Source organism: Danio aesculapii, chromosome 14 (genome assembly GCF_903798145.1).
Source record: "Danio aesculapii chromosome 14, fDanAes4.1, whole genome shotgun sequence".
NCBI lineage: Eukaryota > Metazoa > Chordata > Actinopteri > Cypriniformes > Danionidae > Danio > Danio aesculapii.
In genome coordinates this window covers 2357571-2374262 of record NC_079448.1, presented here as the reverse complement: position 1 = coordinate 2374262, position 16692 = coordinate 2357571, and the positions used below count along the sequence as shown (strand labels likewise).

Sequence of the window (16692 nt, the reverse complement as noted above, 5' to 3'; positions counted from 1 at the left end):
CGTTAAAAACAATATTGTTTTGTTTGAGAAATAATAAGGCAAAACTAAAGGAGTTTTTCATTAAAACAAGCAAAATAATCTTGTTTTTGGTTAGAAAAAAGTTTGTTTTTCTTCAAACTCACTTAATTTTGACTCATTATTTCTGAAAGCAAAACAGTACCATTACTTAACCAGAAAATGCTATGCAAGATTTAGCAAATAAGATTTGCTTTAGATATTTAGACCAGACACAAGACAAAAACTATTCTCCCTCCTCTGATCTTCTTTACTTTTTAAAATATTTCCCAGATTCAGGAATTTTTCACAGTATTTCCTATAATATTTTTTCTTCTGGAGAAAGTCTTATTTGTTTTATTTTGGCTAGAATAAAAGCCAAAGTGAAGTTTATTTATAAACTAATTTCGAGAGGATCACGTGCTTATAATTTACACGGCTGGAGTCAAGCTAATGTACGAACCACCAATCAAACGATTCCTAACCTAGTATAAATAACCAAGCATCTTACCGTTAGTCACCTAGTAAAGATAGTTTAGTCACATAGTAAAAGGGCTCGCAAAATCACTCTGGACACCTCACACCCAGCACACTACCTGTTCGCACTGTTACTGTCTGGTCGTCGCTTCAGAGCACCAAGCACAAAAACAGCCAGACACAGGAAAAGTTTCTTTCCTCAGGCTGTCTACCTTATGAACAGTTAAATATTCCCCTACTGTGCAATAAATATGTGCAATACTTTCTCATACGCACTTGTACACAGCACCTTATATCAATATACAATGCAATACTTTCTACATTCATATTTGTACACAGCACCTTATAACCTTTATATTTATAACAATCTGTACATACAATTCAACATCCAGATCTTTTGACTAGATTTACTTTGTGTTGTCACTTTATGTACACTGGAAGCTTCTGTAGCCAAAACAAACTCCTTGTGTGTGAAGCACATTTAGCAATAAAACTGATTCTGATTCGTCTTGAAGAATCCCCCCTTCCACCCCTTCTCCTCCTCTTTTCTCTACAGGGCAGCACGGTGGCCGAGTGATTAGCACTGTGACCTCACAGCAAGAATGCCTCCGGCTTGGGTCTCTACCCAGCCGGACAGCATTTTCGTATGGAGTTCATGTTCTCCCCGTGCTTGCGTAGGTTTTCCCCGGGTCCTCCGGTTTCCTCCCACAATCCAAAAACATGAGACTTAAGTAAACTGACTAAACCAAATCAGCACCATATTCAAATTCCACCAGCAACACACCACCTTAGCAATCTATAAGCAGCAGGAGGGGGGAGGGGGGGTTCTCGAGATCTACCTGAGCTCAAACTCCCCTCTCGCCCTGCAAACGGGAGGGAGCCCCAGGCTTGAGGATCTTATGAACTCAGGGCTTTCTCCTGGGACAGTATGGCAAACTAGTTTGTTACCAATCATCAGCTAAGTGTGAACTCTTGAAAACCATTTTAAGGTCAAAATGATTAGCCTCGTTTAGCAAAGCAAAAACAAAACAATCATTATTTGTCCAGAAAATGCTTTAAGATCTTTTTTTTTTTTGGTATTTTTACTAGATAACTCAAAATATTGCTTCACGGTGCAGTTTCAGAGTCACGATGATCCCAAATACAACTATAACAACGCTACTTTTGCATTTCATCTATGAAAATGAGTGAAGATTCATCATGTGAGACAACCGCGAACAAACAATTACAGTAAAAGCCCTTTTTTACATGATACGAAAGTCTAGCCTATCAATCAGACGACATCGGACATATACAGCAGTCAACATCTGAAGTGGATCAAACCATTTCATCAAAAAAATGGCCCAAACTATTCAACAACACCCATTCTTGTTGTCTTCCCTGTTGAAAAATCCAGCTTAAACCAGCCTAGGCTGGTTGGCTGGTTTTAGCTGGTTGACCAGCCTGGTTTTAGAGGGGTTTTGGCCATTTCCAGGTTGGTTTCCAGCCATTTCCAGCCTGGTCCTAGCTGGTCAGGCTGGAAAATGACCAGCTAAATCCAGCTAAGACCAGCTTGACCAGCCTGGTTTAAGCTGGACATAGCTGGTTTTGGCTGGGCTCCCAGCCTGGCTAGGTGGTCAAGCTGGTTTTAGCTGGTCATTGTCCAGCCTGACCAGCTAAAACCAGGCTGGAAATGGCTGGAAACCAGCCTGGAAATGGCCAAAACCCCTCTAAAACCAGCTTGGTCAACCAGCTAAAACCAGCCAACCAGCCTAGGCTGGTTTAAGCAGTTTTTTTCAGTAGGGTTGTAGTTGACATATATGAAAAACGTCTTTGATCCGCTTCAAATGTTGACGACTGCACTACAGAGCATACGGGATTTTGACTATTTAGAGACCTTAAATCTCGTCCTGCAGGCTTCATGGGGTTAAACCACCTCACAGTATTTTTTCAATGACCCATTTAAAGGATTATAAATCGTGCGCACGGTCACATCTGAGTTATGTGTCTTCTGGGGGGCAGAAAGCGACCAGGAGAGCACGAGGATGATTTAAGAGTTGCATCAATATCCTACAGCAGATCAAAACAGCCAGCAGAAACACTCCAACAGGGAGGAGAAGAAGAAGAAGAAGCAGATTGTTTTAGCCTTAATTAGTGCTCTCTGCTAAATCAAGCGTCGTTATCACTATTCATCACAGTTAAGGCTACAGAAACAAGTACAGATCTTTAAATAGGCTGTTAAAAAGAAATGAGTGTGTGTGTGATGTATTTGTTAGAGTATGGCTTGTATGTTTGTTATAATCGAGGGACAGAAAGCTGAAACTCCCATTCAACTGTAATGAAGACCTGAGGGACACACACACACACACACACACACACACACACACACACACACACACACACACACACACGCTCACATTATATGCTAAAGGCAGAGAAACTGTGGAGCTGTGAGATTTCTCTCCTGTCACACACACACACACTCACGTATACAATTTCCCTCGACTCCGTTATCTCTCTTCCTCTTTTTTTTTCCTGTTGGGATAAACAGGATCATTATTCCCGCACTATGAAGGGCTAATCGCGCACTAATGCATGTTTCCAGCGCTCACACTGAGGTAAAGCCTCGGGAATCAATTAGGAGAGATGGATTTCCTATTGAAGTTTAATCTCGTGACAATATACAACGAGAAATACCAACACACACACGCACAAGTTGTGTTTTAAATGCAATTCTGCACAGACAGCTTCATTCTAAGGCGGCGTGGAAACTCAAGTGAATACCAGTGCACCCTACAGTATATACTCAGTGTCAAACTAACTCTGCTCATCACATCAAATGCATGGACATTTGACCAGTTCTGTTTGTTTTTATTGTTTCATGTGTTCATTTATGCATTCATTCATTCAAGCATTGCTTTACTAGTTCATTCACTGTATTGATTGATTCATTCAGGCATGCATTCATTCATTGATTAATTGATTCATTCATTTGATCATGTCTGATAAATTGCTGAATAATTCACTCGTTCATGCATTCCTTTGTTCGTGCATGCATTATTTTATTACTGTGTGCTCTCAGTTGTTAATGCATGAATATATTCATTCAAGTATTCGTTCATTGGTTTGTTTGTGCCTTCATTCATTCATTCATTCGTTTGTTTGTTCGTTCATTAATTTTTTTGTTTATTATTTAATTCATTCACTCTTTCATTTGTTTTTTCATTCATTAATTTTATCATGCATTCATTCATTCAATTTCATTTGTTCGTTCATTCATTCTTTTATCATTCATTCACTCAATCATTTGTTAATTCGTTTGCTCATTCATTCATTTGTTCATTCATTAATTTCATCATGCATTCATTCATTCAATTTCATTTGTTCGTTCATTCATTCTTTTATCATTCATTCACTCAATCATTTGTTAATTCGTTTGCTCATTCATTCATTTGTTCATTCATTAATTTCATCATTCTTTCGTTTGTTCATTCATTTATTCATTCATGCATTCATTTGTTCGCGCATGCTAAAATAAATAATACATTCGTACATGAATTTAGTTGTTCATACGTGCATTATTTTATTATATGCTCTTATTTGTTAATGCATAAATATATTCATTCAAGTATTCATTCAAGTATTCATTCGTTGCTTCATTCATTCATTAGTTTGTTCATTCATTCATTTTTTGTTTATTCATTCATTCATTCATTCATTCACTCTTTCATTTGTTTGTTCATTCATTCATTTGTTCATTAATTAATTTCCTCATTCATTCATTCTTTCACTTTCATTTGTTCATTCATTTGTTTGTCCATTCATTCATTTAATCATTCATTCACTCTTTCATTTGTTAGTTTGCTTGTTCAGTCCTTTATTCATTCATTTATTCCTTCATTTATTCTTTCGTTTGTTTATTCATTAATTCGTTCCAAATTTTTTTCATTCCTTTATTCGTTCATTTGCTCATTCATTCATTCGCTTTCATTTGTTCATTTATTAATTTGTTTGTTAATTTATTCATTTCATCATTCATTCACTCTTTCATTTGTTCATTCATTTGCTCATTCATTCATTCATTCATTTAAACATTCTTTCATTCCTTCATTCGTTTGTTTATTCATTCATTCATTTCATAATTCCTACATTTATTCTTTCGTTTGTTCATTCATTCATTCATGCATTCATTCCTTAATTCATTTGTTGACGCATGCTAAAATAAATAATGCATTCGTACATGCATTTAGTTGTTTATATATGCATTATTTTATTACTGCATGCACGCATTTGTTAATGCTTGAATATATTCATTCAAATATGTATTCATTCCTTCATTCATTCAATCATTCCTTTGTTCATTCGCTCTTTTATCCATCCATTGATTCATGTATTCGTTCGCACATTTATACGTTCATTCATTCATTCGTTCATATATTCATTCAGTTATTTATTAATTAATTCATTCCTTCATATTTTTGTTTATTCATTCATTCGTTCATTCAATCATTTATTTGTTTCTTCGCTCTTTCATTCATTCATTCAAATGTTCATTCATTCATTTGTTCATATATTCATTCAATTATTTATTCATTCATTTGTTCCTTTATTGCTTCCTTTCTTCATTTGTTTATTTATTAATTCATTCGTTTATTCAATCATTTATTTGTTTGTTCGCTCTTTCATTCATTCATTCAAATGTTCATTCATTCATTCATTTGTTCATATATTCATTCAATTATTTATTCATTCATTCGTTCCTTTATTCCTTCTTTTCTTCATTTGTTTGTTTATTCATTCGTTCATTCAATCATTTATTTGTTTGTTCGTGCTTTCATTCGTTCATTCATTCATTTGTTCATATATTTATTCATTCGTGCCTTCACAAATTAATTGGTTTGTTAATTCATTCATTCTTTCAACTGATTAATTCACTCATTAAGCAATTTGTGCATTGAATCAAATTACACATGAATAATGTCAGCATTTATTTGAATCGTTTCATTACGGTACGCTTTTATAGCAGCTTTACAATAAAATCTGCAAAATGATTCAATAATCCCATATTTAAAGGATAGTTCTCCAAAAGGTAAAGATAACAGAAAAAAAACAGCTGCTAAGTGCTATGTAGAAACCGATTAGCTATACTGTATTTAAATAAAAAGAAAGCTGTTGTAACTTGGAACTGTTAAGTTGATTAAACTTATTATTATAATTATGCACACAATTCATTTACTCGTACTAAGGCAAGGGGTTTACTCACTTTTCTTTTAAAGTGAAATCAAACTAACTGCTTTAAAAGCAACAGGTTTACTCATTCTCTTATATAAAATCAACTAATTAAAAGATTCCTTCAAATTGAGGATAAATTATACCTTCACAACGTACAAATTACCACTAAACTCGAAAATCATAATAAAGTTAGTGCGTTTGTTTAACTCACATCACACTAATAACTTCTTTTTCAGTCTCCATCAGTGAGTGCGCCATGCGTCATCAATATTTCTGCCTCATTTTTCTCCAAAGATTGAAACTATACATTTTAAATAAGCTAAAAGTGAACTTGTGAGAGTCTCCTAAGCATATGGACGATCTCCAAGTTAACACAAACCAACTAACAGCTACCAAACTCTGTATTTCCAAGCCGTTTTTCTAACATCTGTGCAATAAAACCCGTTTTCCTCAGGGTGTGTGCTAATTCACGCCGAGTGATTAATAGTGCTGGTTTTCCTTCGACTCATGATTTCGGGAAGATAATACTGATGATTAAGATTTTTGGACTTCTGAAAGTGCAGACTCCAGCTTTGAGCTTTCTGACTGACTGAACTCTCTTCCCTCAAAAGATCTGTTCATCACAAATTCTGCTTCCATCATTCTTCATCTCTCTCCCTTTGCTCTCTGTCTTCATGCCTCCGTCCTCTGGGGGATGAGAAAAGTTGAGATTGCTCGGTTATAGTGCTTCTTAAAATACAGAAATGTGCGCTCTTTGTGAAGTCAAACGTTTTCTTCGCCCGTGCCAACCTCAGGTGGTCGCTCAGCGAGTCCAATGGGCGCCAGATCCTCACCATGAATCATTCATGCACAAAATACGGTGTGACAAAGCTTAACATTGAGAGTTAAAGGTCTCTTTAAAGCACAACACAAAGAAACTGTGACCAAAAAAAGCACAATCAATTACCTTGCTAAAAAAAACAATCTCAGCGAAGATGAATTTGCATATTGCACGGATCACATACATGCAAATTTGTCATCTGGATATGCAAATGAGAGACATCACCTAGCAATTTCCAGTGACAAATGACGCGCTCTGAAAATGACAGCAACACTGAAAAACAGATTTACAGCCAGGAAGAAACTGTCGAGGTTCAAATGCAATACGGAAATAACTAGATTTGCATTTCGTGTCGAAAACAGCAGCGCCTGCCTGCATTCTTGGCGGAGAAAGGAAAGCTTGTGGTTTAAGTTCTGCGCCTTTAATGCTGCGACACTGAGCACTGTGTATTTAAAGAGGTCAAATGATGCTATTTTAAGAGGTCATTGTTTTTGTTTACTTTAACCGCTGTCTGGAACACTGGATTCTGATTGGTCATTCAGCCATTTCGTCAGTTTCGTTTCTGTCGGCTTTGCGTTTTTGGTTGTTTGGTGCCAGGGGAGGAGCTGGGCATTATAAACTACCAGGACTTTGCCCAAATTAGCCCACCAAGCATAAAATAAAAATTAAATACAGCTCAGCCTGAATGAATAAACCAAACCTCACAGCTAATCAGAAAAGCCTGTGCGCGTAATATCTCGTAAAATCACAAGATCAACGAAAATCTGAGGTAAATGAACCAAAACAAGATAGCCTGACTTTTGTTGTGGGTGTGGTTTTAGACAATAGCACCCGAATGTTGTCTTCAGAATATTCAACATGTCTACTTTAATAAGAAATTAAAGCTGGTACCAAACAAAAACAAAGTACAATTATGGTGCGCGATGAGATGAGTGCTGTGCTGAGTGATTGACAGGAGGCGTGGCTATATGGAGTTGCGTGATTGACAGGAGGTGTGACTATACAGGACCATGGTGTGTGATGTAAACTTGCTTTTGAAGAGGAGAGAAAGCGCTTACCGCTGTGGGGCTTTCTACGTTAAAACTCTTAAATAAAAAAGAGACAGAGAAAGCGCAGCTGAAAAGCTTTGTGTTTCTGACTGTTTACCGCCATCTTGTGTCTGAATAATGCGCAGGTTAGTGTATACTCCATCAGCTGTTTTAGTTTCTGTCAGCTTTGTGTTTTTGTCTGTTTACCGCCATCTTGTGTCTGAGTAATGCGCAGGTTAGTGTATACTCCATCAGCTGTTTTCGTTTCTGTCAGCTTTGTGTTTTTGTCTGTTTACCGCCATCTTGTGTCTGAGTAATGTTCAGGTTAGTGTATACTCCATCAGCTGTTTTAGTTTCTGTCAGCTTTGTGTTTTTGGCTGTTTCTCTCCATCTTGTGTCTGAATAATGTGCAGGTTAGTGTATACTCCATCAGCTGTTTTAGTCTGTCTCCATCTAGTGTCTGAATAATGCGCAGGTTAGTGTATACTCCATCAGCTGTTTTAGTTTCTGTCAGCTGTGTGTTTCTGACTGTTTACCGCCATCTAGTGTCTGAATAATGCGCAGGTTAGTGTATACTCCATCAGCTGTTTTAGTCTGTCTCCATCTAGTGTCTGAATAATGGGCAGGTTAGTGTATACTTCATCAGCTGTTTTAGTTTCTGTCAGCTTTGTGTTTTTGTCTGTTTGGCGCCATCTTGTGTCTGAATAATGCACAGTTTAGTGTATACTCCATCAGCTGTTTTAGTTTCTGTCAGCTTTGTGTTTCTGACCGTTTACCGCCATCTTGTGTCTGAATAATGCACAGTTTAGTGTATACTCCATCAGCTGTTTTAGTTTCTGTCAGCTTTGTGTTTTTGACTGTTTACCGCCATCTTGTGTCTGAATAATGCACAGTTTAGTGTATACTCCATCAGCTGTTTTAGTTTCTGCCAGCTTTGTGTTTTTGACTGTTTACCGCCATCTTGTGTCTGAATAATGCGCAGGTTAGTGTATACTCCATCAGCTGTTTTAGTTTCTGTCAGCTTTGTGTTTCTGACTGTTTACCGCCATCTTGTGTCTGAATAATGCTCAGGTTAGTGTATACTCTATCAGCTGTTTTCGTTTCTGTCAGCTTTGTGTTTCTGACTGTTTACCGCCATCTTGTGTCTGAATAATGCTCAGGTTAGTGTATACTCTATCAGCTGTTTTAGTTTCTGTCAGCTTTGTGTTTCTGACTGTTTACCGCCATCTTGTGTCTGAATAATGCTCAGGTTAGTGTATACTCTATCAGCTGTTTTCGTTTCTGTCAGCTTTGTGTTTCTGACTGTTTACCGCCATCTTGTGTCTGAATAATGCTCAGTTTAGTGTATACTCCATCAGCTGTTTTAGTTTCTGTCAGCTTTGTGTTTTTGACTGTTTACCGCCATCTTGTGTCTGAATAATGCACAGTTTAGTGTATACTCCATCAGCTGTTTTAGTTTCTGCCAGCTTTGTGTTTTTGACTGTTTACCGCCATCTTGTGTCTGAATAATGCGCAGGTTAGTGTATACTCCATCAGCTGTTTTAGTTTCTGTCAGCTTTGTGTTTCTGACTGTTTACCGCCATCTTGTGTCTGAATAATGCTCAGGTTAGTGTATACTCCATCAGCTGTTTTAGTTTCTGTCAGCTTTGTGTTTCTGACTGTTTACCGCCATCTTGTGTCTGAATAATGCTCAGGTTAGTGTATACTCTATCAGCTGTTTTAGTTTCTGTCAGCTTTGTGTTTCTGACTGTTTACCGCCATCTTGTGTCTGAATAATGCTCAGGTTAGTGTATACTCTATCAGCTGTTTTCGTTTCTGTCAGCTTTGTGTTTCTGACTGTTTACCGCCATCTTGTGTCTGAATAATGCTCAGGTTAGTGTATACTCTATCAGCTGTTTTCGTTTCTGTCAGCTTTGTGTTGAATAAAAAATGAATAAACTATTATGACTTTTTAGTGTCTAATTTTTCAGTTTTGTGGCAAGTAGCCATGTGATAAGTACTTTATTGTGTTCATGCATGTGCAATCATCCCCAAAAACGTTTTGAGAATGAATGTCAATTGCAGTTGGGTCTGCAAATAGTAAAAGTGTTTACTAAAGAAATGCAACAACACAACGGTTGCGGGACGGTTGTTATTTCCCGTGCAGTGTTTATACAATAAGCCGCATGATGTGTTCATCGGCATCCATCAATATGGGCTTTGTTAACCTTCAATACATTCTCTGTCAGTCTGTATTATCATCTCATCCTTCACCTCTCGTCTTTTGCTCATCACAGCCCTTCTTTTCCCTCTTTCACTGAACTCACTTAGTTTCTGGGAAATTGCAGGCAGGACTGTGGCTATACTGTAAATAGAGGTCATAACCCCTCACACACACACACACACATACATACATAAACGTGCACGCACGCACACACACACACACACACACACACACACACACACACACACACACACACACACACACACACACACACACACACACACACACACCACACACACACAACACACACACACACACACATCCTCCTTGTGCTGTTAGATTGCAGACAGATGAAACAGTGTGTGTGTGTGTCGTCGTTGTAATGGTGGCCTTGGCTTTGGAAGTATTTGTCTGGTTCATTTTAACTTTGGAATTTGGAAAAACTCATCATTTTAATCCTTGACCTGGACCAGCCGGCTCAGAGATGAAGAAAAATATTACAAGCCTTAATATTAAATACAGAACAAAACAAAGAAGGATTTGAAAAGCACAAAGATGACAAAAACGGTGTACTTAAATTCATAAAGATCCGAGAATGACAAAGACAACGGCACAATGCTGACTGATGAAACATTCAGTGTATGTGTAATTTAGGCAAGGCAAAGCAAGGCAAGTTTATTTATATAGCACATTTCATACACAGTGGCAATTCAAAGTGCTTTACACAAACAGGAATAAAAGAAACAAGTATAAGAGAAATAAAAACAAATAATAAAAATGGTTAAAAAAATAAAATAAATAAGCATAAAAACAGATAAAATGTGTTATAAAAGAACGAAAAAAGAAAAGAAAGACACAATAGTGCGATCTGTCGGACGTAGCACAGTGCTCATTCAGTAAAGGCACAGCTAAACAGATGTGTGTTCAGTCTTGATTTGAACGTGCCTAATGTTGGAGCACATCTGATCATTTCTGGAAGCTGATTCCAGCTGTAGGGGGCGCTGTTAGTAGCTGAAAGCCGATTCACCCTGCTTTGACTGAACTCTTGGGATTTCTAATCTATTTGATCCTAAAGATCTGAGTGATCTGTTAGGTTTGTATTCAGTGAGCATATCTGTAATGTATTGAGCTCCTAGGCCATTTACTGATTTATAGACCAGTAATAATACTTTAAAATCTATTCTGAATGTAACTGGGAGCCAGTGTAAAGACCTGAGGACAGGTGTGATGTGCTCTGATTTCCTGGTTCTGGTCAGAATTCTGGCCGCAGCGTTCTGGATGAGCTGCAACTGTCTGACTGTCTTTTTGGGAAGGCCAGTGAGGAGGCCGTTACAGTAATCCACCCTGCTGCTGATAAAAGCATGAACAAGTTTCTCTAAGTCTTCACTGGAAACAAAGCATCTAATTCTTGCAATGTTTTTGAGATGATAGTATGCTGATTTACTAACTGCTTTGACATGATTATTGAAACTCAGATCTGACTCCAGAGTCACACCAAGATTCTTGACCTTATTTTTTGTTGTTTGACCCTTAGAGCCAAGGTACGCATTCACCTTGAGAACCTCATCTCTGTTCCCAAACGCAATCACTTCAGTTTTCTCTTTGTTTAACTTAAGAAAGTTTTGGCACATCCAATTGTTAATTTACTACAAAACATTCAGGTGGATTCATTACTGTCATTTAAAGGTTTACAACAAACATGGTTTCAGTTATTGAATTACTCTTATTAATTAGCTGCCACTTTTATTCTGCAAGGAAAAACTGATCTGATGAAAAGTGACACTATACAATAAATAAAATATTTCAAATGAATGTTGATAATAAGACCTATTTCTGCAGTATTTAATCAGCATATTACTTTAGTAGTATTTCTGAAGGTGTAAAGATGCTGAAGATGCAGCTTATAATAAAATGATAGAAAAATTATAGTCTAAAGTCTAAATAATATTTGACAATATTATTGTTTTTTTTAATTATATTTCTAATCAATATAAATGCAGGCTTGTTAAGCAGAAGAGACTTTAATTATTAATTCTTTATATGGTCTCGCCTTAGAACAGGAGTCCTTATAAAAGCACATGTGATTGATTTAAAGTGACCGTAAATACAATTAAATATTTCAAATAAATCTTGATAATAAGAAATATTTGGCAGTAAAACAACATGTGTTTCTGAAGGGCTGGTGTGAAGATGCAGATAATTCAGCTTAGAAATGATAATGAAACAGAAACTCCTTCTAAACTCTATTAACATCATTGTTTTCCGTATTATTGATATTTTATTATTGGTTTTAAATAATATTTTTGATCAAATAAATGCAGCTTTTATAAGCATTCTTAAGGTTAAGAATCTGGCCGCTAACATTTGAGTGTGACTGATTAAAGTGACAGTAAATATTCAGAAATATATTTCAAATAAATATTGATAATAATAAATCTCTCTGCCACTGAATCAGCATATTATTGTATATTTACTTCTTAAGAACTGATGTGCAGATGCTGAAAATTCAGCTTAGAAATGACAATAAATTAGAAAACTATTTCTAAATTCTAAATAATGTTTTACAGCATTGTTTTTTTTATTATATTTGGATCAAATAAATGCTGCCTTAATAAGCAGAATATACTTTAATAAATAAATAAAAAATCTCAAAATATCAAACAGAAATCCTTATTTATGAAACTTTTATTCTGCAAAGACAAGTTTGATCGATACTAAATATAAAACTATTTCAAATAAATCTTAATAATAAAAAACAATTATTTGGCACTGAATCAGCATATTATTTAATAATTACTCTATAAGAACTGATGTAAAACTGCTAAAAATTCAGATTAGAAGATACTTCTAAATAAAAAACTGTTATTCTAACTTCTAAATAATATTTTACATTATTATTATTATTATTCATTCTTGTTCTTTTCAGCTTAGTCCCTTAATTAATCAGGCGTTGCCACAGTGGAATGAATCGTTAACTTATCCAGCATATGGTTTATGCAGCGGATGCCCTTCCAGCTGCAACCCATCACTGGGAAACATCCATACACACTCAGTCACACACACGCACGCACGCACGCACGCACGCACGCACGCACACACACACACACACACACACACACACACACACACACACACACTTTATGGCCAGTTTAACTTAATCAATTCACCAATACCGCATGTCTTTGGATTTGTGGGGGAAACCGGAGCACCTGGAGGAAACCCACGCCAACATGGGGAGAACATGCAAACTCCACACACAAATGCCAGCTGACCTAGGAGAGACTCGAACCAGCAACCTTCTTGCTGTGAGGTGATCGTGCTACCCACTGCGTCACGGGGTGGCTATTATTTTTATTCGTTCATTTTTCTTTGCCTAAAGTGCGTCACACAGCGGATTCGTCGCTTGGCGCCGCAACACGGCGCGCACATGACAGTTGAAAGTATCGCACACCAGACGCGCACATTTGCATGCTATTCAAAATTAAACTAATCAGATGGCGCTCTGTGGTGCAGCAGAAATATGAACAGTGTCCTGAGTCGTGGCTGGGCGCCACCGACAGCCGCCGACTTGCGGTGCTGGTGTGTGTACACTGATAGAAACCTGTGCTTAGAATTCTGAAAAGCATGGCGCTGCGTGGTGCTATGTGGCGCGTCGCCGAGCTGCGCTTTTAGTGTGTGACCCCCTTTAGTCTCTATCCACAGCTGAATGACCCACAAACTTTTCCAGCATATGTTTTAAACAGCGAATGCCCTTTCAGTCGCAACCCAGTACTGGGAAACACCCATACACTCTCATACACACACTCATACACTACGGCCAATTAAGTTAATCAATTCCCCTATAGCGCATGTGTTTGGACTGTAGGGGAAACCGGAGCACCCGGAGGAAACCCACAACAACAAGGGGAGAACATGCTTACCCCACACTGAAATGCCAAGTGACCCAGCCTGGACTCGAACCAGCGACCTTCTTGCTGTGAAGCCACAGTGCTAACCACTGAGCCACCATGCCACCTAAAGGTTTTTATTTAAAGATTATTCATACATAAATACATTAGTAAATACATACATTGGCGCAGTGGGTGGCACAATTGCCTCACAGCATGAAGGTCGCTGGTTCGAGCCTCAGCTGGGTCAGTTATCATTTCTGTGTGGAGTTTGCATGTTCTCCCCGTGTTGGTGTGGGTTTCCTCCGGGTGCTCCGGTTTCCCCCACAAGTCCAAAGACATGTGGTATAGGGGGTTTGTGAAGGCTAAATTGTCCGTAGTGTGTGAATGAGTGTGTGTGGATGTTTCCCAGTGATGGGTTGCAGCTGGAAAGGCATCCGCTGTGTAAAACATATTCTGCATAAGTTAGCGGTTCATTCCACTGTGGCGACCCCTGATTAATAAAGGGACCAAGCCGAAAAAGAAAATGAATGATATAGATTTATTAATTATATTTTAGGGTCAAATAAATGCTGCCTTATGAACCAGAAGAACTTCAAGAATGTTTAGTCTTGGATTGGATGAACTCAGGATTGTGGGAATTGAGCTCTTAAATGTAAAAAAATAAAAGATTAAATAAAATAAAAAGGCAGAGCAGAAGCAGCTGCAGTGATTTAACTTCATAACTCACAGTCGGCGTCTCCTGAAAGCTTTATAAATTATCATTAAAAGTCAATCTCTCGATGGAAAAGCCTGTAGTCGACTGCTGCGCTGTGAAACCTGAGAGAAAGCGAGATGAATGACAGAAGAAAACGGGAACAAGAAACACAGAGAGAGTGTGAAAAATGCTTCAGTGATCGTCTGCCGCTTTGTCTTTGCTTGTGCTTGTTGTTTTTGACACGCCGTATTGTTTTAATGTTGATTTCTACAGTGTGTCCTGACGAATGATCAGTCAGAACAGATGATGAAAAGTCTGTTTTACTTTTCCCTTCTCTCTTTCATCAATAACACTCTTCGCTCTACGTTTCTGCTGCAATTACAAGTAATTAAGATGAAGTACTCATCAATACAGTGATGTGATGTAATACAGTTTTACGTATGTGGTGTTACTAACTTAATCACTATCTATAATAAAAGAAAACATTACAAATGATCTACAAGACATTGATAATGAAATAAGGACCATGTTACTGTTCACATACAGACTTGATTATGCAAAATGACAAAGATTTTTGGCACTTGCAAGCAAACTACAAAAAAAATAAGACAAATATAAATGTATTCAGATTAACTTGCACTGAAGATTCATTTACAATAAGACCAGGAATAATAAATACATGGAATAAAAATTTAATTATACACTATAATTAAAATTGCATTCATTATTACACTATTCATTTTAAAATACAGTAGATATTTCACTACTATTACTGTATATTTTGTTCGCCTAATTTCTGTTTAACAGAGAGATTTCTTCAACACATTTCTAATCATAATAGTTTTAATAACTCGTTTCTAATAACTGATTTATTTTCTCTTTGCCATGATGACAGCACATAATATTAGACTAGATATTCTCCAAGACACTAGTATTCAGCTTAAAGTGACATTTAAAGGCTTAACTAGGTTAATTAAGGTAATTAGGCAAGTCATTGTATAAAGCTGCTGTCACACTTGACTTATCCTCCCATAGACTTCCATTCATACGCACACGAATGCGTCAGACAGGAAACGCAGGGTCATGCGTCAAGTTTCGCATGTTGCTGCGGTGCGAAGTTCAAGCTTGGTGAACTCTGACCTGCGAAATCGCATCACTTGACTGGGTGAGACCAATCGACAATCAAAACAGGACCTCTCTGGGCAGAAATGTAAAACATGGAGCAATCGCTGGCTTTTTTTAATGTCTAATCATCTTGTTTAATCCCGCCCCTTTTCGCAGCGCCGCACGACAGAATTTCGCACACACAAAGCCCGGTGTGATCGCAGCTTAACAGTGGTTTGTTCTGGAGACAATCCAAAACTAATATTGCTTAAGGAGGCTAATAATATTGACCTTAAAATGGCTTTAAAAAAATTTTAAATCGCTTTTATTGTAGCCGAAATAAATCAAATAAGACTTTCTCTAGAAGAAAAAATATTAGAGGAAATACTGTGAAAAATTCCTGAATCTGTTCAACATCATTTGGGAAATATTTGAAAGATAGACGAAAAAAAATTTCAAAGGAGGGCAATAATTCTGACTTCAACTGTACACACACATATATATATATATATATATATATGATGTTAAATGATTATTATTCTGTATTTTTATGTTTCATCTTGTTTGTGTTCTCTCTCTAGTGTGGAGCATGACTTCCGTGTGCAGGAGAGCGGATTTCAAAACATTCTGGAAGCCTTGGATGAAGCGGAGTATGACGTTCCCTCCGCCATCCCAAAACCAGCCCACATTCGCCCTCGGACCAAGAGCCGCGTCAAGAAACTGCGCAAGAAGTGTTTCTGGTGGCTGTAGAGAACCGACATCATGGAGATCTACCATAAAACAGAGCTCCATAGAAATACAGTGCTGCTTAAAAATTTGTGAACTCGATGAAAATGTGAACCAAAGTATGAGCAGTCATACAAAATGCATGTTGTTTTTAATTTAATACCATCCTGAGTAATATATTTGACATGAAATGGGATTACGTATAGCTCACAGGACTGAGAAATGACTTAAAATGTCACTGTGCAGAAGTTTGTGAACCCTTGGTTTTTGTGTGGTTTCCTGATGATCTATGAGTCTTTTATTTAATGTTTTTGATTTGTGATGGGTTTTTTTTTTAGAGTTCAACGTCAATTGTTGATCCATCTTTTCACTTTTACGATGACTGAGGGACTTAACATAACAATATTAAAAATGTTTTAAAAAGCTCCAGAATTAAATATGAAGCATTAGGATGCAGGGGTGAAAACTTTTGGAATTTGAAGGTCAATTGTACTTAATTTGTGAATCTGCAAGTGCTGTTATTTCCAAAGGGCAGAACTAAATGG

The 16692-nt window shown here is 37.2% G+C and overlaps 2 protein-coding genes across 2 annotated transcripts in view; one reads left to right on the top strand and one right to left on the bottom strand.

Moving 5' to 3' along the window:
- Window positions 1-16239, top strand: part of LOC130240399 (protein INSYN2B) — a 25976-nt gene extending 9737 nt beyond the window's left edge. Inside the window, exon 3 of the mRNA XM_056471882.1 lies at window positions 16003-16239. Coding sequence (XP_056327857.1) covers window positions 16003-16171 — 169 coding nt within the window. The 3' untranslated portion in view covers window positions 16172-16239. The remainder of the gene's footprint in view (window positions 1-16002) is intronic.
- Window positions 1-16692, bottom strand: part of LOC130241176 (dedicator of cytokinesis protein 2) — a 298239-nt gene that overhangs the window by 80256 nt on the left and 201291 nt on the right. The window lies entirely within an intron of this gene.